This window comes from Rousettus aegyptiacus, unplaced genomic scaffold, assembly GCF_014176215.1.
Source record: "Rousettus aegyptiacus isolate mRouAeg1 unplaced genomic scaffold, mRouAeg1.p scaffold_m13_p_14, whole genome shotgun sequence".
Lineage (NCBI taxonomy): Eukaryota > Metazoa > Chordata > Mammalia > Chiroptera > Pteropodidae > Rousettus > Rousettus aegyptiacus.
Genome location: NW_023416289.1, coordinates 58297818 through 58323910, shown reverse-complemented (window position 1 = coordinate 58323910; position 26093 = coordinate 58297818). Strand labels below are relative to the sequence as shown.

The 26093-nt window shown below is 50.8% G+C and overlaps 1 protein-coding gene across 4 annotated transcripts in view; it reads left to right on the top strand.

The window, feature by feature from the left end:
* The window catches only part of FAM169B (family with sequence similarity 169 member B), an 80213-nt gene extending 54712 nt beyond the window's left edge, over window positions 1-25501 (top strand). Inside the window, exons 8-11 of one of the 4 annotated variants that reach the window (XR_001596514.2) lie at window positions 15531-15653; window positions 16664-17428; window positions 24042-24279; window positions 25006-25501. Coding sequence is in view for 1 of the 4 variants with exons in the window: in XM_016141831.2 (XP_015997317.2) it covers window positions 15531-15571 (41 nt within the window). In the remaining 3 variants the exon portion in view is untranslated. The other 3 variants (XR_004954354.1, XR_001596513.2, XM_016141831.2) reach the window with 3 other exon arrangements.
* The last annotated feature ends 592 nt before the right edge of the window (window positions 25502-26093 follow it).

The window sequence follows — 26093 nt, the reverse complement described above, 5'->3', positions numbered from 1 at the left end:
ATCGCCGTGTGACTCGGTGGAGCTCGAGTTGCCCTCCACAGCGCGGGTGGGCCTCGTCCGATCAGTCGAAGGCGCAAACGGGGCTAAAAAAGACGAGACTCCCTGAGCCAGAGAAGGTCCCCCAGCAGACTGTCCTCAGACTGGGCCCGGGTCCGTGCCTCGAGACACCGCTGGCTTGGACTCGCCTTCCCCCATCGCTCTGCGAGCCGGTTCCTTCCCACGCGTCCCTCTCGGTGCCCGGATCCTCCCGTCGGCCCTGCGTCTCTGCAGAACCCTGAGCGCTGCAGATCTGCTTCTCAGATCTGTTCTTTTCTCTCCCCAGATCGGCGGCGGCCTGTCCTCCCCAGTCCCCGGAGCTGGGAGGCTCGCGGCGGCTGCTCGTCAGTCGCCAGGCCCCGCTGAGCGTGCCTCAGCTGAGTTAGCCGTCGTCCCTCTGTACCTCGGTGCCCCAGGCCGTGGTAGCATCGTGGCCGACGAGTTTTTAAAGCCGAACCGGTCTCCTCGCTTCCCATTCAATCCTCTCCTTCTCTCCGGAGACCTGGTGCCCACACGTAACTCACTCGCCGCTCACATCGGTTAGCATCCTGGCCACCGGCCGCCCTCCCGCTTCCTCGTCTGGACCTCCCCTGCCCCGCCACGGACTGACCGGGCCTTGCTCGTTTCCCGGATGTCACTCGAAGGCCACCTTCCCGTGGAGGCCGTTCCAGTCCCTCGTGGTTATTCGTCTTGAACACACACGACTTGGGGATGGGATCAAAGTGCCGCTTGGCCCCCCCCCGCCCCCCCCCGCCCTCCCCCCACCCCCGCCTTCCCGCCTGGACTCCGTGGCCGGGCCGGTCGCTCCGCCGTGGCAGAAAGTCCTGCAGCGTCTCCAGTAAACGGTCTCCGCCTAGCCCGGAGGGTGCTCAGGCCTGAGTGATGGCCGAGTTAGAACTCCCCACCTCCCCGCACTGGGGCCAGCTGGGGGGGGCACAGGGGCCCCTCCTTCTGTCCCCACGGCTCCTCCCGCCGAGTGCCGGTTCTGGCTTCTGACATCTCAACGCGAGGACATGGGAACGAGGATAGAAGAGGAGAATGGCGTTGCTTGGTGTCTTCGTCGGCTCGGGCGCCCTGCGGAGCACCGTAGACCGGGAGGCGGAGACGCCAGAAATCCATTTCCTCAGAGCTCTGGAGGGGAGAAGTCCGGGGTCACGTGCCTGCATGGTTGGCATGTCCCCATGTGGCAGGGGAAGGAGGGGGAGAAGGAAGGAAGGAAGGCGGGGGCGGGGGGAGAGAGAGACAGAGAGAGACAGAGAGACAGACAGACAGACAGACAGAGACGGGGAGAGGAGAGAGCCAGCTCTCCGGTGTCTCTCCTTACCAGGGTGCTGATCCTGCTATGGGGCCCCCACCCTCGTCCCATCATCTAAACCTCTCCAACCACCATCGCGTCGGGGATCAGGGGCTCGACATTTGAATTCGGGGGGCTCAGTTCAGTCTGCAGCACCCAACTGATGCCCCTGTGAGCAGCTCGGTGCTGGGTGGGCCAGCCCCGCCCGCACAACGGACTCTCCCACCCTTGTGGGGTCCGTGGGTCCTCCAGAGGCTGTGACCTGCATGACGAGGGTGGGACTTCCTCTGTCTCGTTTCCCGACCTGTCCCCCTGCCCAGACCGCTCTGTCATGTGATCCCTTTAAAAATGCTCCCTGGCCAAATGCCCAGCTGCGGATTCCTCTCTGGGGCTCTGGCCCACTGTTGGGTCCCAGTCCGAGTCCACGGGGTCTCCCTGCTGCAGGGTGGGCCCCATGTGCCTGCTCCGTCTTGGGGTGCAGTGTCTCGAGAAAGACCCCTGCTGCCTTCTGCCACACTCAGAGGGCTTAATTCTCTACCTAGGACCTGGGTTTCGCTCTGTGAAGTCCAGCTGTGACCAGGACCCCAAGGTCACCGGCCCAAACAGGGCCGCCGAAGCCACAGGCCGGACAGGCCCCGGGGCAGGCCTTCCAGAACGTGCCTCCTGCGGCCGGGACTGAACTGTATCTTTCCGGGCATCCATCCCGTGACTTCACACGAAGTCGGAGCTCAGTTCACCAGCGAGAAGAACGCGTCTCTCCCTGAAGGAACACACCATGCTTTCCTTCTCCTCCGCCCTCGGAGCACCTGGCAGCATGTTTTATGTGACCGAGGTGCCTAATAAATATTGTGGACTGCTGCACGGGGACTGAGGTGGTCCAGACGTGCCTTCTGGAAGCGTCCAGCAAGCCCCATGCTTCGTTTCTGCAGTCCACTGTGGGTCGGGCCTTTGGGCTTTAATCCCAAAAGGGCAGTGAACAAAGATGGCCGGCCCGTCTCTGCCTCATCGCTTCGGGGTTCACCCCCGGCACAGATCGCGCTAACGGCCCCCAGATCTCCATCTCGAACAATGATGTGTGTTTCCAGAATGATTGAATCCAGCAGAGACATGAAGGATGTAGAAAACAATAGAACAATTGCTGTGGAAAAAAAAGAAAAGAGGAAATCAAGAATTTGCTTGATGGCGTTTAGTTCAGGGGACACAGTTTATCTGCGCTGTGTTGATCTCCTTAAATTTTAGTGATTCGGGGCTGGAGGAAACAGCCTCGCACATAAAACATGGAGTGGCCGCCTGACCAAGCCTGGCGTTTTAATTCAGGCATTAAATATTTTCAGGAGAGTCAAGCGCTCAAGGCCTGCGTGTTTTTGTCCTTCGAGTGAAAGTAGCTGAAATAGCAAAGGGGTGACCAGGAGCCCCATCCTGGGATACACGGCACCTCAAAGGAGTCCGGGGTCCCAATTCCGCAGGAAACAATCGCTTCGGCTCCGGGCCTCTGAGGAAGGACTAGGGACCGAGGCTAATCGCATGATGTAAGAGGCGGCTCAGGAAAATCCGTGTTTCTGGAAAAAGAGATGCTTTATGTAGGGTTGCCGAAGCTGGAACTCCCTCACCCAGACGTCCGTCCCCAGTTTAGACGAGCGGACATGTGGGCGAAGCAGCTTCCCCGAGATGCCCTGCCCTGTGTCCCTGTGTCCCCGAGTCCCATGCCAGCTGCTGGAAATGGGTGGGCGTTGATTGTCTTCCAGGCCTCTGGGAGCCAACCGATCGGTGCTTGGAAAGAAGTCTGGCCTCTGGGGGCTCCCGTGGTTTGCGGGGCGAGGTTTGCAAGCAGAAGGTTCTGTATTTCCTCCAGGGACCTCTCGTCAATAGAGCCGGCTCTGTGACCTGTCACCTAAAGGTCCCCCGGTGGCTCGCTAGGAAACGGCAACAGGCTCTTCCCACAAAAATATGTTTTTAAACATAGAGAGGAATCTATCACGCCGATGAAGAACCCATCTGCCTTAATTATTATCAACCCCAATACCATATTTAAATGGGGAAGTTCGGGGGATTATATTTTTATGTTCAATTTTCCTTATTCACTAGTTATAGCATCCAGAGGTAACCGAAAATAATTCTACAAAACGGAGCTCTTTATTAACTCAATTAAACATAAGCATTAATCAGTTTTAGTGTAAACACAGTCTTAAGATAAACTACGCAATTAGAACTAGATTTAAATAATGGTCTCCTTTATTTACTAGGTGCACTCAAGGAATACATTAGAAAGAGACAGGTAAATGGAAGTCAGAGCATAACTAAAAAAAACAAACAAACAAGAAAAACCGAAAAACCGAGACAGAACCACACGTGTACAAACTCACACTTTAAACAGGAAGTGACTGCGTTTTCAAAGAGAATTTTGGAGTGTTCCTTCACTCCCCAGGACCCCGGGTCTGTGGCGCTGCGTACTGAAGTAGCGAATATTTCCATTATAGAGAAATACACGAATTTATAATCCGGGGTATGGCTAAGGACTTGGTGCCTCAGAAGCTTTAAACATGAGAGAGAGTCTGCCGGGTGTGTGTGCGTGTGCGTGTGCGTGTGTGTGTGTGTGTGTGTCTGTGTGCGTGTGTGCGTTTGCAGAGGTACAGTAGTCAGCGGCTGTCGAGAGCCATCTCCTGGAATTCCTTTTACAGTCACTCACTGTCTGTCTGTCTGTCCTTGCAAAAGCTTTAACCCGAGGGTGGCCATCGAGCTTGCTGTCTCGGGCCGGTCATTTTTGGGGAGCTTATCGGTACTGAAGCTGGGACAACAGGGGTCCACTGGGACTGTCAGAGGCCGGTTCTCTGTAAGCTGGACGCCGGAGTGGCCACGGCCTCTTCTTCCTCTGTCTCTGCCTTCGCCGTCCTGGTGTTTGCCCCGGGCGGTCCCCTGAGCGTTCAGATGGAAGGACTAAATATTCGTAAGCAGCAGGACTAAGGAGGGAATGTTCCGGAAAGAACTCGCAGTCGTCGGCTGGTACCTTAGCATCACACTTTACTAGATCTGTGACCTAAAGCCGCTCACGTTACCTCGCGTGCCTCGATTTTCCTCATCTGCAAAACGGGGATTGTCGTGAAGGTTAAAGAACACGATGAAGCATTTATCAGTGTTCCATAGCAGATAGCGTGGCTGCTACGGTGTTATTATTAAAAGCTTAAAATGAGGAATTCCATCAGGTTTAAAAACAATAAAAACTAGGCGTCTCTCTTCCTCAAAGACTGAGCTTTTGCAAAAGCTTGATACAGTAGAAGGGGTATACTGTAGTTGAAAAGGCTTTGTCATACTTTATTAAATGTTAAAACTGTATTTTTTTTTTCCCCTGGACAAAAAGCACCTTGGAGGGTGAGTCCAGGAAAGGCCTTTGGCTCCCTGAGTGTTCTCAGAGCCGGCGGGCCCTGGTCTGAGCTTTCCTTGGCGACAGCCGTGCCCGCCCTCTGTGAGGACAGCTCGGTTTCTGTGTCTCTGCAGCGTCGGTGAAGCCCGTTCACCTCGACCCCGCGCATCCTTGCCCACGCCACTCAGAGGGGAGACGTGGACCTGTTTTCCGGACGGGCTCATGGAGGCTCCCTTGGGACCCTGAGGGAGCCAGGGCCAGAGCTGTGCCTGGCGCTGTGTCCTACAGCACAGAGTCGAGCCCCTTTCCGTTGTGTGGTCCACCTCCCTTCTCGGAGGTGTGACTGTAACCGACGTACGGGGACCCTGGGGGATGAGCCTTGCTGTTCCGGCTACAACACAATTTTATCATGTACCGGTTTGGTAGAAAAACGGTCTAAATGTTCCATGCCGCAGATAATCTTTCGAGAAAAGGTTACGCAAATTCAATAAAAATGGAGATTTTTGAATTTTTTTTTAAAACGATGTGTTTATACACAGATTTTAAGGCTCACAAAACACACATGCACACAACAAAACTAGGAGAGAGTTGAGGAAGTCAGAGACAGAGGAAAGTACAGGGAGCTCAGTTACACAGGTGGGGGGCGGGCAGCGAAAGCAACCCGGAGGGAGGCTCCCTCGCGCACAGCACCTCCGGGAGATGAGCTCTGTGTCCGCAGCAGTCAGATCCGGTCCCGTGACTCTAAGGATGATTTCCTAAGCTTGGGGGAGCTCAGAAAGTAAGTGATGGAAGCTAAGCATTCTAAGTCCCAGGGTCTCCGGCTGAGGGAGGGGCATTAGCCATAGTGTCAGCGCCGTGGTACAGCAGAGATGGGGGACGCTCACAGACATCGTGCCCGGCCGTCAGACCTCAAGGGGCCAGGCGCCACGCAGAGCCGGACGCCGGCAACGGTGACGTCCGTGACGCCAAGGCCCGTGGCCGCCTCGCTGGCTTTCATTTCTCCAGAACAGAAGCCGGTAAACGTTACCCGTGAAGGGCTGGCTAGTAAATGCTTTCGGTTTTGAGGGCCGTATGGTCTGCATCACACCTTCTCGACTCTGCCATTATAGTGAGAAAGCAGCCACAGACTACAAATGAATGAGCATGGCTAGGTTCCAATAAAACTTTATTTACAAAACCAAGCGGTGGGCCGGATTTGGGATTTGGCCTCCCTGCCACAGCTGGCCGCCTGCCTGCCGCTCTGGAACTGTTCGTGACCCTAGGAGAGGCAAATAGGGAACAGATGGCTGAGGGTCTCTCTCGAGAGGGGCACTTTGATCTCTTTAGTTCATACCCCAAGGAGGGAGGGGGCCTTGTCCCGTTCGGCACTGAGGCTCCACAGTATCAGCCACGTTGCCCATGGTTACACAACTGGTGAGGGACGAATGTGAGATTCGAATCCAGACTCTACTGAGTCAGAATCGAGCGTTCTTCTTACACGGCAGCGTCCTCGACCTGGCCCCTAGTGTGGCTGTAGGGTCTCCCCGCCCAGCACTCCTGGAATCAAAACCTGCCCCACGCCAACGTAACGGCAGGATGTGTCCCTCACCCAGCCCTGCTGCGTAGAAACAGGCAGAGTGTAGACGACGGTGCATTGCCTTGAACAAGGTTGAAACTGGGCTGGGGTTTCTACCACAGGCCTTTGTGCTGGAGCCGGAGAACACCAATCGAAAAAAAATGTAACCTCGTTGCAAATTAAAAGAACCATCTTTAGAAAGTAGCTGAAATGTAAGGTTAATTGGAGCCAGAAATGTCAAATTAATGCAGCAATGCACGAGGGAGCCTGCCCTGGGCTTCGTGCACGGATTCGGAACGCGACGCAGGCAAGCAGGGGCGCTATAATAGGATTTGGGGGAGTCCCCTGTCATATTAAACAGGCTTTGCAATTAATTTCTCGCTGCAATGTTATTTTCACTGGCCTATATTTTCTTCGACCTCTCACATTTCTTTAAGCTACCAATGCAGGGCAAGTGGGATTTCGGATTGAAATTTTAAAAAGCCACAACTCTGTTTTGACTTGGAAATGGTGGGGGGGGGGGCGGGGTGAGGGATGGGCTAAATCGGCGGGGGGAGGGTGGGCGAGTGGTCGGAGCGCGCTCGGGGTGCATGGGGGTCCGCGGGTCCTGCAGTGGGAAGACGCTGACCTGGGAGCAGAGAGCCCGCTCCGCCTGGTGCTTTAGCTCCTCACCTCAGTCCATTTCGGAGTCACCCCCGCCCCTCCGCCCTGGTCCTGCATGGTGCCCACAGCAGGGCGGTGGCCTTACACGCCAAGGTCTTGCATTCGTTGAGCAGGAAACGCAGGCCAGGCACCTTTCAGAAGCTTCATCATATTTAATTTTCATAAACCCCCCCCCCCCGAGGTTTGTTCAGTGATTATTACCATTTTTGGATGGGGGAACGAGGCACAGACTAGTTAAGCGTCTGGCCGAAGCCACACAGGTAGCCGCACCCCAGGCTGGGATTTGAACCTAGGTCTCCCCGAGGCCAGGGGCTGCATGTCTAAGTGCTGTGGCATGCTTCGCCCTCCTCAGAGGGCCCCAAAGTCCGCCCGGACGGCCCTCGCACCACGTGATCGCGATCGGTTCTATTTCCATTTCTATTTATTTTTATTTCCAATCATCGCAAGATCCGTATAAGATAACACTTAGCCATCTTAGCCGTTTTCGGTTGTATAAGTCAGCGGTGCTGAGAACACTCGTGTCATCATACACGCGGTCTCCAGGGCCGCCTTGTCTTGCAAGACTAAACCTCTGGACTCACCGAACACCCCTCATTCCCCTCCCCCCGCCCCGGGCCGTCCGCTTCCCATTTTCAGTCTCTGTGAATTTGACTTGTCTCAGGACCTGGTGTCTGCGTCATACAGGGTTTGTTCTTTTGTGACCAGTTCATTTCGTTTCATACAATGTCCTCAAAGTTCATCCATGTCGTAGTGTCGGAATTTCCTTCCTTTTTATGCCTGAATAATAAATAGTCTGTTACACAATGGAATATCATAAGTATGGAATATATATATATGTGTGTATATATATATATATGTAACTCTTAACCAATGTCATATTTATGTGAAATACACACGTACATCCATTATACACGTGACAGATTTTGGTTATCACTTTATCTGTTGGTGGACGTGTGGGTGGCGCCTACCTTTCGTCTGTTGTGAATCTTGCCGCCACGAACCACAGCCAGCTTTAGACGTTGGTGTTAAGGGCCGACTCTGAAGGCGTGACAGGTGGGGACGGAACGTTCTCTGCTCTGACAGCTGCGATGGTGATAGGGTCTGTTCGTGGGATCGAACGCACACACAGACCGTGAGTGCGGGTAAACAAAACGAACGGGGTCCGTCGTCCGATTAACCGCGTGTCCCAAAGCCAGTTTCCTGGCTTCGCTCCTGGGCCTCACAGTGTCCTCCGTGAGGTCACTGCTGAGCGAGGGGCCCACAGGGCCCAGTGCTCGCTATGACTTCCTGTGACCACGTGATCGTTTCAAACTAAAAAGTTGAAGAATGCACCCCCATTAAAAAGGAGTTAGGGACTGGGTCGCTGTGTCGGCTCAGCCACCAAAAACATGTGGTATTGTGAGACTTCGGGTGAGGATGTCCCCGGAAAAATCTTCCCGGGTCTCCCCAATTATCGAAAGCACTCATCGCTGCTTTAGGAGCACACTCCAAAGGGGACGTTTGTCCACCAGCAAACGGACCCTCTGTCGGTAATGGCAGTGAGGGGCGTGAGGTCCCCGTGCTGTGTTTATGTTCTGTTTGTGCCAAAGAGAGGGTTTGGCACTTTGTTCTTCTCAGGCACGGGGTCTCGGTCCCCAGCGCGGCAGGCACACAGTGGGATGCAGTGACCCCGAGTCACAGACGCCACGTCGCAGTCTGCGGATGAGGCAGTCGAGGCTCTGACGGGGTAAGTGACTGTCCAGGGTCACTCCGGTAGCAAGCCAGCCAGGCACGGAGCATGGGTCCAGTGGCCGAATCTTTGTTCTTTTATCCACAGTCCTCCCCTCCCCGAGTGAACCAGGGCCGGCTGTCAGGAGGTGGCGTGGGCTGGTGTTGAACTAAAATGACATGGACCCGCTCTTGGGTTCTCGGCTCGAAGATGTGAACAGGTGTCTCTGCTGAGATTTTTGAGGATTGAATGGTCTTTTGCAAAATGGCTGAGCAACGGAGGAAAGGATGAGGTAATCCAGTGTTGGGATTACCTCAAGGCACGGAAGCATTTAAATAGCAAAGCGCTTTTTGAGTTCGCTACTTTGGGCTTCATGAAAAAGAAGATACAGATCTGAAAATTCTTTGGATGGACTTGGGGGAGGGAGTTCGAAGGGCTCGCTATGCGTAAAAGGTAGAAGCATGAAATACGGGCAGTGCGGCCAAGACGTGCCATAGCTTTCTTGAAAAACTTTGGTTCTTGGAATTGCTGGAATGCCCGCCACTTAACACGTGAGTTCGTGTCACCGAGTCCAGCCTCGCCGTACAGCCCACTTGTCAAAGCATTCACCCAACGTCAGGCTAATTTGGAATAAAAGGTCATGTTAATTTAGACACGTGTCTTGGAGGGCGTGCTGGTGAAGGACCACCCCAGCAGCTCCCGGAGTACAGCGATAGCTCCCTGCACTGCGAACAAGCCTCTCAGAGGACCAGGGCCCTGGCCAAGGGCTGCCTACGACGCTGGCCCCTCATCCCCTTCTCGAAAAAAGAAGGGAAGGAAGTGAGCGTTTGGCTGCTTCTGCTTCGATTCTCACACAATCTTCCAAGCGAGATGCTTTTTTCTCCACTTTGCCACGAGGAAACCGAGGCTCAGAGGGATTAGCTTGCTGAGGGCCACGCGGTAGTAAACGAAACAGCCGGACTCAATCCCACATTGGGATTTCAAGCTCAGTCCTGATTCCTGCTCGTTACGCTGAGTTTCCTGTCATTCGGTTCATCAGGACGAGTGGTCAAGTCAGAGACTGGAGAAGGCCGGCTTCCTTACCATTCCTGGAGCTATATCTTTCTTCCACGTTCGTGTGAGTGTGTGTGTTTGCACGCCCATTAGCACTTGCTATTTAATATATAATGAAAATTGCTCTTCTGTGTGCTAATTAATTTTTTGAAACTGTTTTATTTTCCTACATGAAATGTGCAATTGTTAACCATCCAAAAACTGTTACAGAAGAATGAGTTTGACACACGATCTCTCAGGAGACACAGACAGTGACACATGGAGATAAGTGTGTACAGTTGGCACATTTCCGGCCCTTTCAGAATCCATTGGGAACGTAGAATTCAGAGATCTTTCTAACCTTTCTTGCCTTCCTCCTATAACTCACTAGCTCAACTGCTTGTATTCCCAGCATGCCGAAAACGTGGGCGAATTTTCAAAAGTGCGGAGGATTTCGTTGCAATGTGGGCAAATCCTTAATTGGTCCTGCTAACCAGGTGGCTAATTGATGAACCGCTGTATTTCAGTGGTGTAAGCGGCATCTTATAGTTAAATATTTGCACGTGTATCTAATTGCCTATGAGAACTTTTTCCTGCCAAACAGAAGTCTGGTTGAGGCTTCAAAACATCTTGGCATCCAACCCGCATTAATATTTGAAACCATCGCTAACACTTGGTGCCGTAGATGCAATTTTACTAATTTAAAAAAGACAAAACAAAACAAAACAAAACACCTCCCAGTGCAGTGTGTAATTTCGAATCTCTGTAGCTTGCTTAGAATGCTGCTGTAAGAATTCTGTGCAGCCACAGTGCCAATTAACCAATCTCCTGCCCGAGGAGGGCGGGCGAGCTCCGAGTCCAGAGTCGACCATCAGAAGTGTGGCAAGGGGCCAAGATGGTCCAGGCGGAGGGAGAGGGACAGACCAGGCCTGGGGAGTGCTGGGAGGTTGGCTCGGCCTCTGAAGGGTGACGGGGAGTGAGGCTGGGGAGGACACAGGGTCTGGAGATCATGGGAGAACTTGCACGTCGCACCAAGGACTGTGGCCGTGAGCCTGAGGGACTTTCGGCCACGCACCCGACCCTGTCTCTGAGATAAGCGACGTGTGGCCCGTAGCACTGAGGCTCCAGAGAACTCCGCTAAGTAGCGGAGAGCCTGCCGAATCGACCAGGGGGCGTACATCACCCCCTGTAGCAGCGGTCTCGCTCCTACAGGGGCCGCCTACTGCAAGTTCAAATTCAAAAGCAATATTGTGCAGCCAAACTCACAGATGCTACATACGCATTCGTGTGTGTGTGTGTGTGTGTGTGTGTGTGTGTGTGTGTAGTGGTTCCCGGACCAGACAATGTGTCTGTATACATTTTTGATTGGAGTGGGGGATGCTCCTCGCATCGTATTATTATCTTGCCCAAAACGTCAATAGCCGTGAGGTTCAGACACCCTGATTTTATAACCATCAGCCCCTGGACGTTGTGGCAATCCCTGGGAACATCGAGACTAATTAGACTTGATAGATGACCTTGATAGATGACCTTGAAGAGCTGGTGACCTATAGCGAGAACAGGCCTGAGGCACAGAGCCAGAGTGGCTGAAGGTCTGTGGGTTGCGGGTTTCTAGAAGCAGGACCAGCTCCCTGAGCCCGCGCATGGCCCAGGGGGTTTGCCTGGCCTGTCCTCGTGTGGAAATAAAACGAGCCACTTCCTTCCGCCATTTCTGGGGCCCGCCGTCTTGGCCCGCGTGAAAGAGAGGCTGGTACCGGGAAAGCAAATGTCAAGGGGAAAACTGCCAAGAAAACAAAGGCTGCATTTAGAACGCTGTAGCTGTACTTCACTTGTATTTATTTCTAAGTCATTTTTCACTTGCAGAGGCGGGCAAGGACCTTGGCTCATTTTTGGCAACCCCTGAGTTCCGGGTTGGGCCTGACACATGGGAGCCGCTTCTTAAACACGTGTTGAGTGGAGCTGGAGTCGCGTCTTGCAGGGAGATCTCTGACACTCTCTGCTCGGCGGGCGTTCAGGGGGTACGGTCGTATGGTGCCTAAGGTCTCCAGATGATGGCGTAGCTCATCCTAGAGGGAGCGCCCTCCACTGAGGTGTTCGGCGCGTGCCTTATCTCACGCTCCGCCGTCTGGCTGGTCACCAAGCCCCTGCTTCCTGCTGCCTGCAGGCTGTGGAGGGCTGGCCCAGCCAGGTCCGCGACGGCACCCCACATGCTTGTGGCTCCCTCCTCGGCCCACGTGCCCCCCGCAAAGGCTCCTGCAAACTCACGCCTGCCCGATCCTTTCTGTTGGTCTCACGGAGTTCTTCGCTGACACTCTGGGTCATAGCAGCCATCCGGCAGAGGGACGGGATGGGGGACCCAGGGCCCACGCTGATGCAAGAGAGCGACAGTAGTGGAGAAGAGGATATAAAGATCCCCGCACGCTGAAGGAAGATTATGCCGCTTACCCGCTGGGCTCCCGCTGAGCACAGTCGTAACTGGAATTGTATTCTTTGCAAAGTTTATTGGGTCCTGGAGCGACTTGTTACTGAAATGGTCAATTAATCTATTTTTTTGTTGTCGTTGTTGTTTTTTAATGAGTTAGGGGATTTCCTTTAGCAGAAAATCACCAGGAAGCATGACCAAATGCCCAGAGCTCAGGGAAAGGCTGGCCTCTCGTTCTAGAAAACCCTGTTCAACAATTAAAGGAGGAAATGGACGACCCCACCTCCTCCAGCTACAGGTGGCCAATTGGGCTGATCGGGGAAGCAAAGAGGAAGGGTTTCTCCTGCTCAGAGGTGAGCAGAGGAGATCACCGCCAACCCGATTACGCACGTGAGGGGGTTTGAGTGCTCGGGAAATAAAGCCGTTAGTCTCCCTGCTGAGAGAGAAATGGCTTCTATTTAAAACCCTGCTTGTTCCACCAGTAACTCCCAGTGTAGCAATAATTAATGATATCAGAAGCTTGAAGAAGACCGGCTGGAATCCCTCTGCTCCGGGCACGGAATTGGATTAAAGTGAAGATACACTTCGAGGCTAACTCTGCTGAGGAACTCGGTCATTACGTGCAAAGACACGTATTCCGAGGTGTCTGAGGGGGTCAGGTGGACCGCGCGTGGCTGTCCTGTCGCGAGCACTTGGTGGACGTGAACTGTCACAGCCGAAGCCAGACAGGGCGCTGCGCCTGCCTCAGTACCCACTCCAGATTTCATTTTGTGCCAAAGCGAAGTTCTGCGGGCCTTGTGGATTCACTCAGTGCCATGCTGCTGGCGGAGTGCGCGAAATCCATTTCTCTTCTTTATTAACGGGGTTTCCCCCCCACCAAGGGGAAAGGTACCGACCCAAGAATATAATTTCCCAGGCAGGTGCGGGTGACTGTGTGACTCTGCTCTGGCTGAAGCTTCTTTGAGTGGGAGGCCACCGGGTGGGGCTTCTGGGACAGTTGTTGTTTCTGATAAGAAGGGACAAGGCCACCTGACAGCTGCATGTCTTGTTTTGATCCCCAGAAGTGATGCGTTCGAGACCGTGTTTCTGTATCAGAAATTGGGTTTCTTCACTTCCGAAATTCAGTTTTTTTTTTTTTTCATGCGGAAAATTCGTGATCTGGAAGATGAAGAGACTGAGGCCGAGTGAGGTGGATGCTTGGTTAAATCGTACGGCTCGTGTGGCAGGTTTGGGGTTTGAACCTGGGGCCTTGGGGTTCTCGGGGCGTTTTCCACTGCACATCAGTAGCTGCCATGCTTGCTGAGAGGAGGTTCTGATTGCTAGCATGACCACGAAGGCGGCTTTACCCTTTAAAGTTTAGACTCGTCTTTTTCAAAAAAGGTCCCTTTTAATTGGAGAATTTGACATCGACATTCTGTTGGTTAGAAAGAGCCTAAGGCAACGTGAAGTAATTGTCTTTCATTAGGAGAGTTCAAAAGTCTGTTTGACGATCTCCATCAGCTGCTGAAAAATACTCATTTCTTCCTACAATAATTTCTCAGGGAAAAGGTGGAAAAACAATCCAGCAATTAATGACATACAATCAATACCGAATAAAAAGCATGTAATAACCTTTGTTGGGTTTCTTTTATTTCTTTATTCCCTCTCCACCTTTTTTTTAAATTTTTTTTTTTTTCTCTCTTCATTGTCCGACAAGGCTCTCTCTTTGACAGATGCTAACTTGAAGGGTTCAGAACTTCTGGGAAAATGGAAGGCAGTTTGGACACCGTGCGTGGTCTCAGTTGCCTTGTGACAGTTTGGGCGCGGGAAGACACGGAACGAAACCGGTCAGCGAGGCTGATCTCGTTAGGCCGTAGTGTGTGGTCTGGAGGACGCTCTGAGACCCAGTCGGTTGGCACATCTGCCACACACACCTTGGGCGGTGGGTCACACGCGTGCTCGGTGACCTCCGATGCTCTCTCCACATCCTTCGCTGGTTAGGTACCTGGAGCAGAATTAAACAGTGAAAAATTCTCTCCCTTAATGTCACTCTCTCGTTCTCTGTTCTTGTGCCCATCCATCCATCCACCCATCTTTATTGCATGAAGTCACATTTTTTTCATTTACAGGTTAGTTACTTATTCTTTAACTCTGTCGATTATCCAATGGCATGACCAATCAATCGTTTCAATTCTACAGACCCAGCTAAAATATTAACGCACCGTCCCAATTACAAAAACAGCGTCTGTCTTCGCCTTCGGTTTCATTTCTGATGTGATTCAGTCTTAATATCTATTATCACGAATAGGTAGGTCCTTGTCGTTAGTAAAGGGAGCACTTTTGTGACATTCAGAGGTCCAGCGGGTCCTCGATAACGCGATAACTGCCTGTAGTCCCGCGTTCTCTCATGATGAATTCTTTTTCCCAAGGCCAAGAAGGCTAAGAAGCTTCCCTCGCTGTTGGTTGGAACCGTTAAATGGAGCACAAGGGAGAGCACATAGCTTCAATTACGATCTTTGCAAAATGGGATATAGACTCTTATTTCATAAGGCCTTTTTTTTAAAAAAAAAATAATCTTTTTTCATTTATGGATGGTGCCTCAGGCATCCATTATATGATAGGTGCTTAATAAATAATAATAACAGTTATTACCATGGAGCAGAAATCCGCTGATGCCTTCTCATGAATGGAACCCTGAGACCTCTTTTCTATTACGTGGGAGGGTGTGTTTGTTTAAACACCACCTTATTGTGACTTTTTATTTCAACGCATCAGCGTTCCAAGTATCCACATGCTTTAGGATTTATGGTTATTACTGTAACCTGTTTTTCTGTTTCCTCCATATTCCCAAGCTTTAAATGCTTTTCTTTCTAAATTCCAAAGGTTCAGAGAACAACATAAAATGATAATAGATTTATGCCTCAGTAAGTAACACAGGAAGCGAACGAAACTCTGCATGCGATCAGATTCATTTTGTCTCTCTTTTTCTCACTTGAAAAAATTTTGAGCGGTTTATTCTTTATCACTTTGGGAAATAATATAAAATGTGATTAGAGGCCTACATAATCTGGGCTGCGTTCCCAGAACTATTTTTATTTAGTGCTGCTGTATTTGGTCGGTGAAATGTTTATGCTACGGTGAGAGACTTTTCAAGTTACACTATATTCAGTAAAGATCTTGCGATTTACACCTCTGATGGAGACGATTAGGGCAGGGGATTCTTTTTTCCTCTCGGCCTCATGCAAAGCGTATCGGATGGAAAATATTTTGATAACGACGACACATTTCTCACCATTTCATAAAAGGCATGTGAACTTCACCTCTTCTTCGTGGCTCAAAGTTGTTACGAACGGGAGTCGTGGAGCACTGTGACGTCTTCAGCAGCCGCCGATAACCTCACACTAAGTGTCCCCAGGCTGCTTCCTGGAGCTTCGGCTGCATCGGCGCCGTCATTTATTTATTTTCCTCTTTCTTTCTTTCTAGTTCTGCCTAGTGCTTCTCTCTCACCCACTCCACGGTCATGAAGTGAACTGCGAGATGGAAAACTGGAGAAGCAATATTGTTAGCACCGCATGTTAAATAAGGGTCAACAGGGTTAGGAATCAGGTACGAGGCTCTTGCTGGTTTGTCTTCCTCCCGCTTTCCCATAAGGTGTACAGACCTGACGCCACTACAAACGCATGCGGCTTAGTGTCCAAAGGGAGGTGTCCGAGCCGAGTCGGGGCCAGGGCCCAGCGAGGAAAAGGCGACGCAGACGTAACGGGCCGTGTTCTGCTCCCTCCGGCAGGGTCCTGGGGCCGCGCCGTGGGCTCGGCCCCGCCTCGGCGCCCCCAAGCCCGTGGACACGGCGGTCGAGGAGACAGACGTGCAAGGCACACCATCAGCCCGCTGCCGTCTCTGATCTGAAAAATGTGTTGTATTCGGGATGGTCCGATGTTCAAACGCCATCGGCTTTGTTTCATTGAATACTTATTTGACTCCTGTGGACCGGAAGGGCTGCGGGAAAGAGGATGCCTCTTCATGTAAAGCATCCGAGCTGGACGGACCTGGGTTCACAGCTCAGCTCTAAAAAGTAAGATTTGGGGCGAGCTCTCTGGTAACTCAATGAGTTATTGCCCCTTTTTTGGACTTCGCATTAGGTTTTGGTTTGCTGCCCTTGCACCACCGACAGAAAAAGGATTTTCCAAATTGTTTAGCAGAATCGAAACAAAGCTTGGAGGCATCAGGTCGTTCAGTTTTTCTATAATGCGGAGAAGGTCCCCCTTCACTTAGGAAGGTGCGGCATGCAGCTAGCTTATCACCCTGGAACACAGGAGCAGTGGGCAGGCCCAAGCCCGCCTCGTCTGGCCTGGGGGAGTGTGGGATAGAGCAGGGGCAGAGTCGTGGCATGGGGCCTGGCACCAGAGGTGGCTGGCTGCATGGAGCAATTATTTATATCACTGCAACCGGGCTGCAGAAAACGTCCATGCATCCCAGCGGCCCTGAGTTGAGTACGTCTTCGGTGTGAGATTTTATGCTGAGAATCGGGCCGTGTTTAATGTCTGCTGTAGCTGTAGGCACCACGGGCTTTATTTTATCTCCTTTTTCCTATGACATAATATTTTTTGTTCCTTCAGTTTTCAGTAACCGGAGGCTGCACATCCCTCCAGCATCCTTGTTTTTGCGGCCTTGCTTAGAGAGGGTCTATGGAGGAAGAAGGAGTTTTGAAACACTTCTATGGCTGTTCTGGGCGGGCCGAATATTTTGTCTCCAAACCCGGGTTTCAGTTTTACTCAAGCGGCGTATCGTAAGACGAGAGGGAGAAATGCACACCATCCTGCAAGCTGCCCAGGGCTCCTCCTGGGGTCGAATGGGGTGTCTTCAAAGTGAAGTGCTCCTTGAGCCAAAGAGAACGCCTGTGGAGAGTCGTCCATCGGGGGTCGGAGTGTTTCAGAGGAGGCCGAGTCCTCACTGCAGCCGTCACACGTCCTTGGCCCTCCGCGCGCCGCCTGGGGCCCTCGGTCGCTCTGCTTCCATCTGGGGCAGGACATCGCCCCCTCCCAGGCCGCCTTTAGTTTTCTTCAGCCCCGACCAAATAAAGTCACGTCGCACACAGCGGAATCGCGTCAGATAAACACTTAGCTTACTCGAACTCGACTCCCCGAGCTCCTTCCAAGAGAAAAACGACTATTTTCAGTGGCGTCGTCGGAGATGAGAAAGGCTCGTTCCTGGAGAACAGGCCGGATTCCTCTTCACCGGACATTGGGTTTCAACACAAACACAACGCGTCCTGGAGAGCGGACACCAAACCCCGTGGACCGAGAGGCAGTGAAGCGGCGGCTCGAGCCGGACTCCCGGCGCGCGAATCCCAGCTCCACCGCTCGGTGGCTCTGTGACTTCAGGTGAGTGTTAACTTCGTGCTCCGTGCCTCGGTTTCCCACAGCTGTGAAACGGAAGCCCCCGGCGTGCCGACCCTTCAAGGTCAGACCGATGCTGGTACAGGGTGAGCTGTCACCACCTGCCAGGTATAATTACGATTATTCTTATTCTACTCAATGTGCTGCTTGAGACGCTTTCAGGAATAACATCAGCTCCACATGATTTTTCCAGTATTTGCCAATTTCGTGCATTTCCTGGGGCTTACCTACAGGAAGAGGGGCCCGTATGACCTTTGTGCCGGGAACATCTCTGAAGTTAGGTCCTCTCAGGGGGCCCAAGAATTATTATCTTCCAGCTCTTTTGGGAGGGTGGCCATACCCCCGCCCAGCCCCGCTAACCTCCTTGTTGCTGAGCTAACCTTGATGGAAGCTTCCAGAAAAGCGTTTCTGCAGACCCATCCATAAAGCAGGACCCAGAGCTGAATGAAACCTACCGAAATCAGCCTCCAGCCGTGAGAAACAGTTTTACATGATAAAGTAGTGATTACATTTTCTAATTTTTGCTCAAAGTATTTTGCCACCCACAGGGAGTGTGTCTCGCAGCTCCCGCGGGCCCTCCCAGCTCCCCCATTCGTCATGCCCAGCTTTAAGTAGAGCAGAGACTGCGAGGAGAGCAGTCTCGACGCACATCGTCCTTGGGGGCGCTCGCTCTGTGCGGTGGCCACGACGCCGCCGTTTTGTCCCTAGCAACACAGACAAAACGCTGTAGAATTGCACATCGGACCTCCTACCCCCACCCCGGAGTTCTTTGCAAAAGGATAGGAGCATAGACTCCAAATGCAGTGCTAGCATTTTCTGGGTGTTTTGTTTTGTTTTGTTTTGTTTTGTTTTGTTTTGTTTTGTTTTGCAAGAGAGTTTTTTCTGCTTGAAAGTTTAGAGCTCTAAACACATTCGCGATGATGCGTGGGTGGGCATCATCAGCGTGAGGTTTAGACCCCAATACTGCAGGGGTGACGATGAAAATGCTCTGGGCCCGGATGCTAACGGGCGTGGAAAAGCGAGAAGGAAGATGGACGACAGGAAACGGAACTTCGTCAGCTTCTTCAGGGCGGGGTCCGTGTTGGGGGGGAAAGCGGCCTCGACTCATGGATCACTGGCTGCCCCTGGGAATGAGGCCGGAAAGGTTATTTTCTCCTTTAAAAGCGTGCACCAGATCCCAAAGATTTCTATTCAAAATATGAGCTAGAACGAATATTTGAGTGTAAGACATGGACTGTTAAGTTGGAGGGGATTAACATACATTTAAAAATGTGTTCACACAGCTCACGGGTGTGCATGTATGTTCGCGTGCACACACGCACACGCGCATGCGTGCGTCTGTGCCCTCCTGTCAGACTCGATGCTGTGCGTGCGTGTGCGTGTGCGTGTGTGTGTGTGTGTGTGTGTGTGTGTCTCATCAGAGGAGCACAGATTGGAGCCAGGCTGTTATTTCCAGCGACTTGCAGCCTTGGGGGCAACAGTAAAATGGAGACGCACAGGGCAGCCCTCCCTCCGCGAGACATTCGCTGCGTCGGAAAGGTCGCGTCCTGTTTCCTGGCCAGCGACTCGATTCGTCAGGTTGCCCATCTCTACTCCGCCCGTGTTTCTCGGGGATCGTGGCTTCCGGCCGTTTTCGCGTTGACCTCATTACCCAGCCCTGGCGACCAGCCGGGTGCTGACTCTCTGTGGCGACCTCCCGCTCAGGGCTGCGCTGCCCCCGAGACCCCGAGCCTCCGCCTGGGGGAGCATGGGTGTATGTGGACGCCCCTGTCCCGGCCGAGGAAGCCCTGACCCCTTTCTCAGCAAAGACCAGCTGCCCTTCACGGAACGAGGACTGCGCATCGGAGAGTCAGGGCATGCTATGGGGGGCGTGGGGCCGATCCCTCCTGCTCGTGGGGGCGGGGGCCAGGGGAGGGAGGAGAGAGGAGACAGCCCCCCGCCCAGGCCCCTGGCCTCACGTCGTCAGCGCCCTGACGGGAGGGATTTGATCAAGACCCATATAAAATTTCCAGAATTTCCTCCTCCTTTGCAAACCCGTTCTGGAAGCTCGTTTTGAGCAAGGAGAAAGTACTTGTCTTGATTTCACTGCCGTATGGAGGCCTGCCACCTGCCCGTGAAAGGTGGTCTTGGGTCCGTTTCAAGGGAATCCCAATGCAGGCGCGCCCGATTTCATTGAGCTGCCCCGTATGGTGCTTTGCAGGTATTACATTTCATCATCGGGGCCAGACCCTCCACCAGCAAAAAGATGATGACTCCTCGACAGGCTCAGAGGGTGGTTAGCATTTTTTAGCCATAAAGTATTTTTAAATTAAGATATATACGTCGTTTTTTAGATTTAATGCAATTTCATGCTTAATAGACTACAGTACAGTGTAAACACAACTTTCATATGTGCCGGGAAAGCCCCAAATTCCCGTGACTTGCTTTATTTCCATATTTGCCATCCAGCCGTGGTCTGCACCGAACCTACAGTGTCTCTCCTAGGTTCGCCTGTGCTTGTGGGAACCAGATCGTTCCAGCCACAGGAAGCAGATTCCGTCAAAGCTGAGATGAGTTCAGAGTTTTATCTCCCCAGACTGGTGAGGAGCTTGAGCCTGAGTCCATGGCCAAGGGCGCCGGGAAGGCTGGGCTCCCGCTCATCAGGAAGGAGCCAGGAGCGGTTCCGCCCCTTGTGTTGTGGGCGTGGCCAAGTCGTGGGGCATCTCAGAGCCTGTCAGATGGAGGGCTCGCTCCATGCCATTGGTATGAGGCTGGGATGAGATGGCACCCAGGGAGAATTTGATAAAGGCTAACCAGAGTGACTTACTACTGCACTTTTGATTGGCACCATGGGGCTGTCTCAGTCACCAGCACCTGACCAGTTTTATCGGATGAACTTAGAAGGAGAGCCACTGTCTGACATGGAGGAAGAGAACATTCTGAACCATGAAGGTCAACCAGGCACTGGAATAATTTTGCTCAGAAAGCTGTCAAGACACCAGAACTAGGGATATTCAAAGGAAAATCAGACATCGTACTTAGATAAATAGCACAGGAAGACTTTTGTCCTTGAGTACAAAGCCTGAAGGACGTGAGCCAGCAACCAATTTATAAATAAAATGGTTTCTCGCTGTCTCAGATTTTGGCACTTTGGGAGTGATGGGATGTGTCGGGCGCTTTGAAAAGTGATAATCCGGAAGGCATTGCAGTAAAATGAAAACCCGATGTGACTTTTCATCGCAAAAACTATATCTAAAATGTGAGGCCCACTTTAAATGCAACCATATTCCTGACTCTCTGCGTTAGAGCAGGTCAGCCTACTGCGTGTAAACGTGTATAATGAATGGTCCGAGGCCATAGAACTGTATTTCTGCTCCGCGGTCTGGGGCAGCTTTCTTCCATGCAGTGACTCGGGGATTCAGGCTCCTTTTATCTTTGGTTACTCCGTGCCCTACACCCTCTGCGTGAGCTGGTGGAAGGGGAAAGGGTGAGTGGCGGGGAGGTAGCTACTTCTTCGAAACCTTGGCACTCACACCTCTTCATGTTCTGTTGGCCAAAATCCAGTCACATGGCCACACCTGCTCGCAAAGGAGGCTGGGAACTGGGATCCGCTGGGCACCCAGGAAGAGGAGGAGATGGCGCTCGTTGGGCAGCTCGAGTCCTGCCACACACCCTTTCTTTGAATCCTTCAGCTGACCCCTGCTGCTCTGAGATTGGAGCAGTTAACCAGGCAGAGTGACGTCTTCTCTGAGAAATCAACGGATGCTGTGGAATCTCTCCCCATCTTTGTACCCACGGCCCATCCTGCTCGCAGGTTTAGGGAGTGTCCTCAAATGCCATGAGCAGAGTCACCAATCTCGAGGGACAGAGAAACTGTTCTCTGAGAATGGTCCAGCCTATAAAGTAGCTTTTTTACACACACACACACAAAACCGGAGTGCCTTCAGAAGGCCTGCAGTGGACAGGAAGCATGCAAGGGGTTAATTTCAGCGCCAACGTCCCTAGGATTGCTCGCCCGAGGACATGTGACCAGAAACGGCAGCCCTGTGCAGTGAGCCCTCTTCCCCAGGGGCACTGCTGACCAGGCCCTGTCCCATTGCCGCTTTCTGCCGGGAGACCATTGTGACTCCCCACCGGAGAGGCCAACTCAAATCCACTAGGTGGCGGGTCCCCGCGGGCCAATCGCAAGTATCACGATTAGCCATTTCCTGACAAAACCCCACAAATCAGCTACGGTCTTCAAGACACAGCCCTCTGGAACCTGTTGCAGAGTTGTTTGTAAGCCAAGTAATAAATAGTCATCTGTAATTTTTAATTACCCAAGCCGTGTATTTAACCGCCTCCGGCTTGCTGGTGCAGGTTATACAGCGAATCGGGTGTGAAGGGGTTAACAGCGAAAGGTCTCGGGCCACCAGGCCGAGCTGAACGCGGCTGGACTGAGGCCGGTCTGCTCGGCAGACAGGTCCGATGGGCACAAGGCCGCAGCCTTCCTATGCCGTCCGTCATCGCCCATCAAGACCAGTAAACATCTCGGGACGTGGCCAGACACGTGTGACGTTGGGACGTCCAGCACCGAGGCCGAGTCCGACGTTTCACAGCTCTGAGTGGGCCCTTCTGCCCCCTGTGAGGGAGGTTAAGCCACCGGGTCGTTTAACGTGCGAAACCTCCTTAAAGGCCCTGCTTCCTGCCTCCAGGTGTTTCCTGCACATCCCAGCAAATATACGAACCGAAGAAACACTTTCCTCTCTAGGAGAACATCAGATTTCATGTTAAAGTCTGAATAATGTTTATTTGGGGTATGCCTGTTAATGGCAGAGGTGAGGTCTTCTCTTCCCCAGAAGAAGAGAGATGCCTGAGGGGTGGGAGGGGTAAAGAAAGAGCAAATTTCACTCCCTTATTTGTCGAATGTAGTGTGAGTGTGCACGTGTGCACGTGAGAGAGAGAGAGAGAGAGAGCGAGAGAGAGAGAGAGAGAGAGAGAGAGAGAGAGAGATGGGGTGATTTAATCATTGAACAAAGGTTTTTTTGTTTGTTTGTTTTACTTATTTACCATACACCTGTGTTATTTCCTTGTTATTATTGTAAATAATGCTTCAGTGAACATCTTTCTGCACGTGACGTCATTTCTTCTTCTAAATTATGTCCTTAAGAATAAATTCTACACATGGGAATCCTTGCTTAAAGAGAATGGTTTATTTTTTTTAATTAAAATATATATATATATTCTCAACTTACTTTGCCAGAAGAATTGTGCTAATTTATATTGTCACCAGCGAATAATGAAGTTAACAGTTTCACTGCAGTTTTTAGCAGTGTCAGGTTTTGCCTCGTTCCTTTGTTAATTTACGAGGTCTGAAATGACATTTATTATTATTTCAATTTGCTTCTTTTATTTATGGCCATGATATTTCCCCATGTGCTTGCTTACTCTTTGTGATTTTTTGAGCGTGAATATTCAAATATCATGACTTTGTGCCTATTTTGTTAGATAGTGTTCTTTTCCATTTGAATGAGCCCTTTATAAAAGATGAGCATTATCTCTTTTAAAAAGTGAAGTCTAGCTGTGATAATTATGCTCATATCTATAAAATGTGAGTAATAATTCATTCCCTTGGCTATTGGCTATTGCATAGAATTGGTGTGATAATGCATTTGAAAATGCTTTGGAGAATTTTAAGCATTATGTACATGCAAGGTGACCTTAGCGTAAAACTTTAATGTAAAAATTTACATTTAGTTTAAAGTCTAAGTAAAGTGTAAATATACTTTGGGGATGACTAGTTTGATAGGCATTCACTTGCAAAAGATCTGGGTATCTTAGCTGATCACAAACTCAATAACACAATAATGAGACCTAAGTGATAAGTGGTTAATGTGAGGTTCAATTTATGCCTGAATGGATGGTGAGTTTTCTTCTAAAATTACTCATCTGAGAACAAAATGCCACCTTATATCAGTTCTAACGAAGCCTCTCACATTATAGGAAACGATATGTCGTGTTAGGGAGACATTATCTGCCTAAAAAAAATTAGCCGGTCAATGCTAGTTTTGATGCTTACAGAAAGTCCTAGGGTAGGATCAGTTTAAAAAGAAGTTTGAGATCCCTTTAGTGATTATTTCCAGGTGCACGACCTCACAGTTTTAAATGACAAATGTTGTTTTAAATGTTTTTCGTTGATCTTTAAGTGATTGCTGGACCACGCCCAGAGCTATACTGAGGAAATCACACATACAAACCTATGACATGCATTTTACAAGCCCGATTGCCTAATATTATGCAAATAGACATTTGTGGCTCAGGAAAAGTTTTTAAATAAATGCACCACACCCAGATTTCAACAGGTTTGTATTCCTTGAACAACAAGAATAATATGAAATGATATGGATGAATCACACCAACATAATATTGACCAAAAAGGGCGAGACACAAAAAAAGCTCTTTCAGGAGATTCCAAACAGACAGCTCTAATCGGTCGTGTTAGAAGTCGGGATAGTGGTCACCTCCTGAAAGAGGGACAATGGTCATCTTCTGGGGTGCTTGGTCATGTCACATCGTGGAAAGCCAGAGAGCCAAACAAATGATTTGTGTATTTTTTTCTGTACGTGTGTGTGATATTCAGAGAAACGTTTGGAAAGGACCAACTTAGAGACCAAGATGCTGTGCTCTGGGAAAGTGTCTTACGTGATTCCGGAAGGGGCTCTCGTGAGGGCCAAGATGACGGCGACGATGTGAACGGAGAGGGGCTAATGTTTGTGAAAGAAAAGCCGCACTTCTTGATGGGTCTGTGACGTTAGAATGTGGGATTCTGAATAAGAACACGAAACTTAATTCTTCAATTGCAACATTAAAATTTTAAGGTAGACGTCTTACTGTTTTGTTTTAATCTGTCAATTATCTACCCATGCTGACCTCTCGGTGCGCTGTAGGATTGGGAAGCCCGATGACCTTCTCTGAAAGGTGTTTTTACTCTCAGGGACAGTTTGAACCGCCTCCTATATGGCTGGTTCTAGAAGCTTTGTTTAAAGATGGAGATTTACATCAGGGAGTCAGCCCAGTGGAGGGTGAAGGGCGAGAGTACTAAGGAATTCGAGAATATTTGTGTGAAGAATTGTTGAGAGTTGCTGAGCTGAGAGACACTTGTGCTAAAGAATGTCTAGAAATATTGGACGGGTTGTCATGTGGCTCCAGGGAACAGAGCTAGGACCAGGGAGAGGAAGACACACCTCCGGCCAGGATTAGGAAGAATTTTTATAACAGTTGGAGCTCTTTAAAAGCTATATGTGCTGCCTTCAAATGGATCCCCTTGAAAGTTCAAGAGGCTGAGAATTTATTTGTTATAAATGCATGGACTCGTGGGAGGGATTCCTTCAAAGGATTAGCTCATCTTTTAAGATTTCCCTCAACCCCAAGGACTCATGACTTCATGGTACTGTTCTTAGCTGTCTCTCCCTGGTCAGCCCAGTGTCTACGCAGTTTGGGAGCTGGAGAGTTAATCCGTACAGTGATTCAGTCATTTGGTTTTATTCTTCAGGGGGATCAAATGAATACAAATAACTGTTGTTTTCTTACGTTAATTTTTCTAGGTCAAAATTCTGAACCACTGATACGTTTTGTTTAGCTCACAGAGTTTTAAAAAAACGATTTGGTTGCCAACATTTATATACCAGAATCCACCTAAGAAGACCAGGTGCTGTAGGCATAAAAAATAAAAAATAAAGGATTATTAACTTACAAGGTCCTTGCAATCTGTGAGGTCAACCAAGGGTTGCCTCGCATAAAAAAAAAATCAATAAATAAAATTAAAAAGAAAAGAAAACAAAACAACACCAGAAGGTTTTACAGAAGACTCCAAGTTGCTGGGTTTTTCTTGAAAAGGCGTCGGGCAGATAACAGGGTACCGGGTTCCCACGGGCACGGACCGCGGGTCTGTGTGGTCTCTGCTTCCTGCAGATGGGGCTGTCATTCCCGGAACCATCCAGGTCTCATCCAGGATGGGGCAGGCCTGCTGTTATCACGTGGCTCAAAGCCCGAACTCTGTAATCACGTGGTTGGTCTTTCTGTCACGGCCCATCCCCATCCTCAGTCCAAACTATCCAGGGACCTATCATGAATGACAAATACACTGTTATTGTTTGGGAAGTTCTAAGGTGTAGAGGTCACCTCCCAGGAGCAGGGACAGAGGCCAGACCTCTCTGGGTAAAGTTAATTCTTTGCCACAGGCAGCCTCAGAGATGGCCTCCAGTTATCCCCACCTCCTGGGACTCACACCTGGTCTCATTCCCCTCACCCCCATGCTCTGTTTGAGTGTGCACTGGACCTAGCGACTCCTTTCTAGCAAAGAGAATTCTGAAAAAGCAACAGGAAGTCACTTCCGAATTAGGCGATAGAAAAACTTCGGGTTCATTCTCATTCTCTCACTTCTTGCTTGCATTGATGAACCCAACTGCCTACGGAGAGGCCGACGTGGAAGGAAGAGAGGGGGCCTCTGGCCACAGCCAGCAAGGACCTGAGGCCGTTAGTCCATCGGCCTTTGAGGAACTGAATCCGCCAGCAATCACGTGAGCAACCTTCGGAGCAAATCCATCTGCAGCCGAGCTTGAGATGAGACTCAGTGCCTGCTGACACCTCCAACGACCCTGTGAGGGACCCTGGGCTCACTCAAGATGCCCAG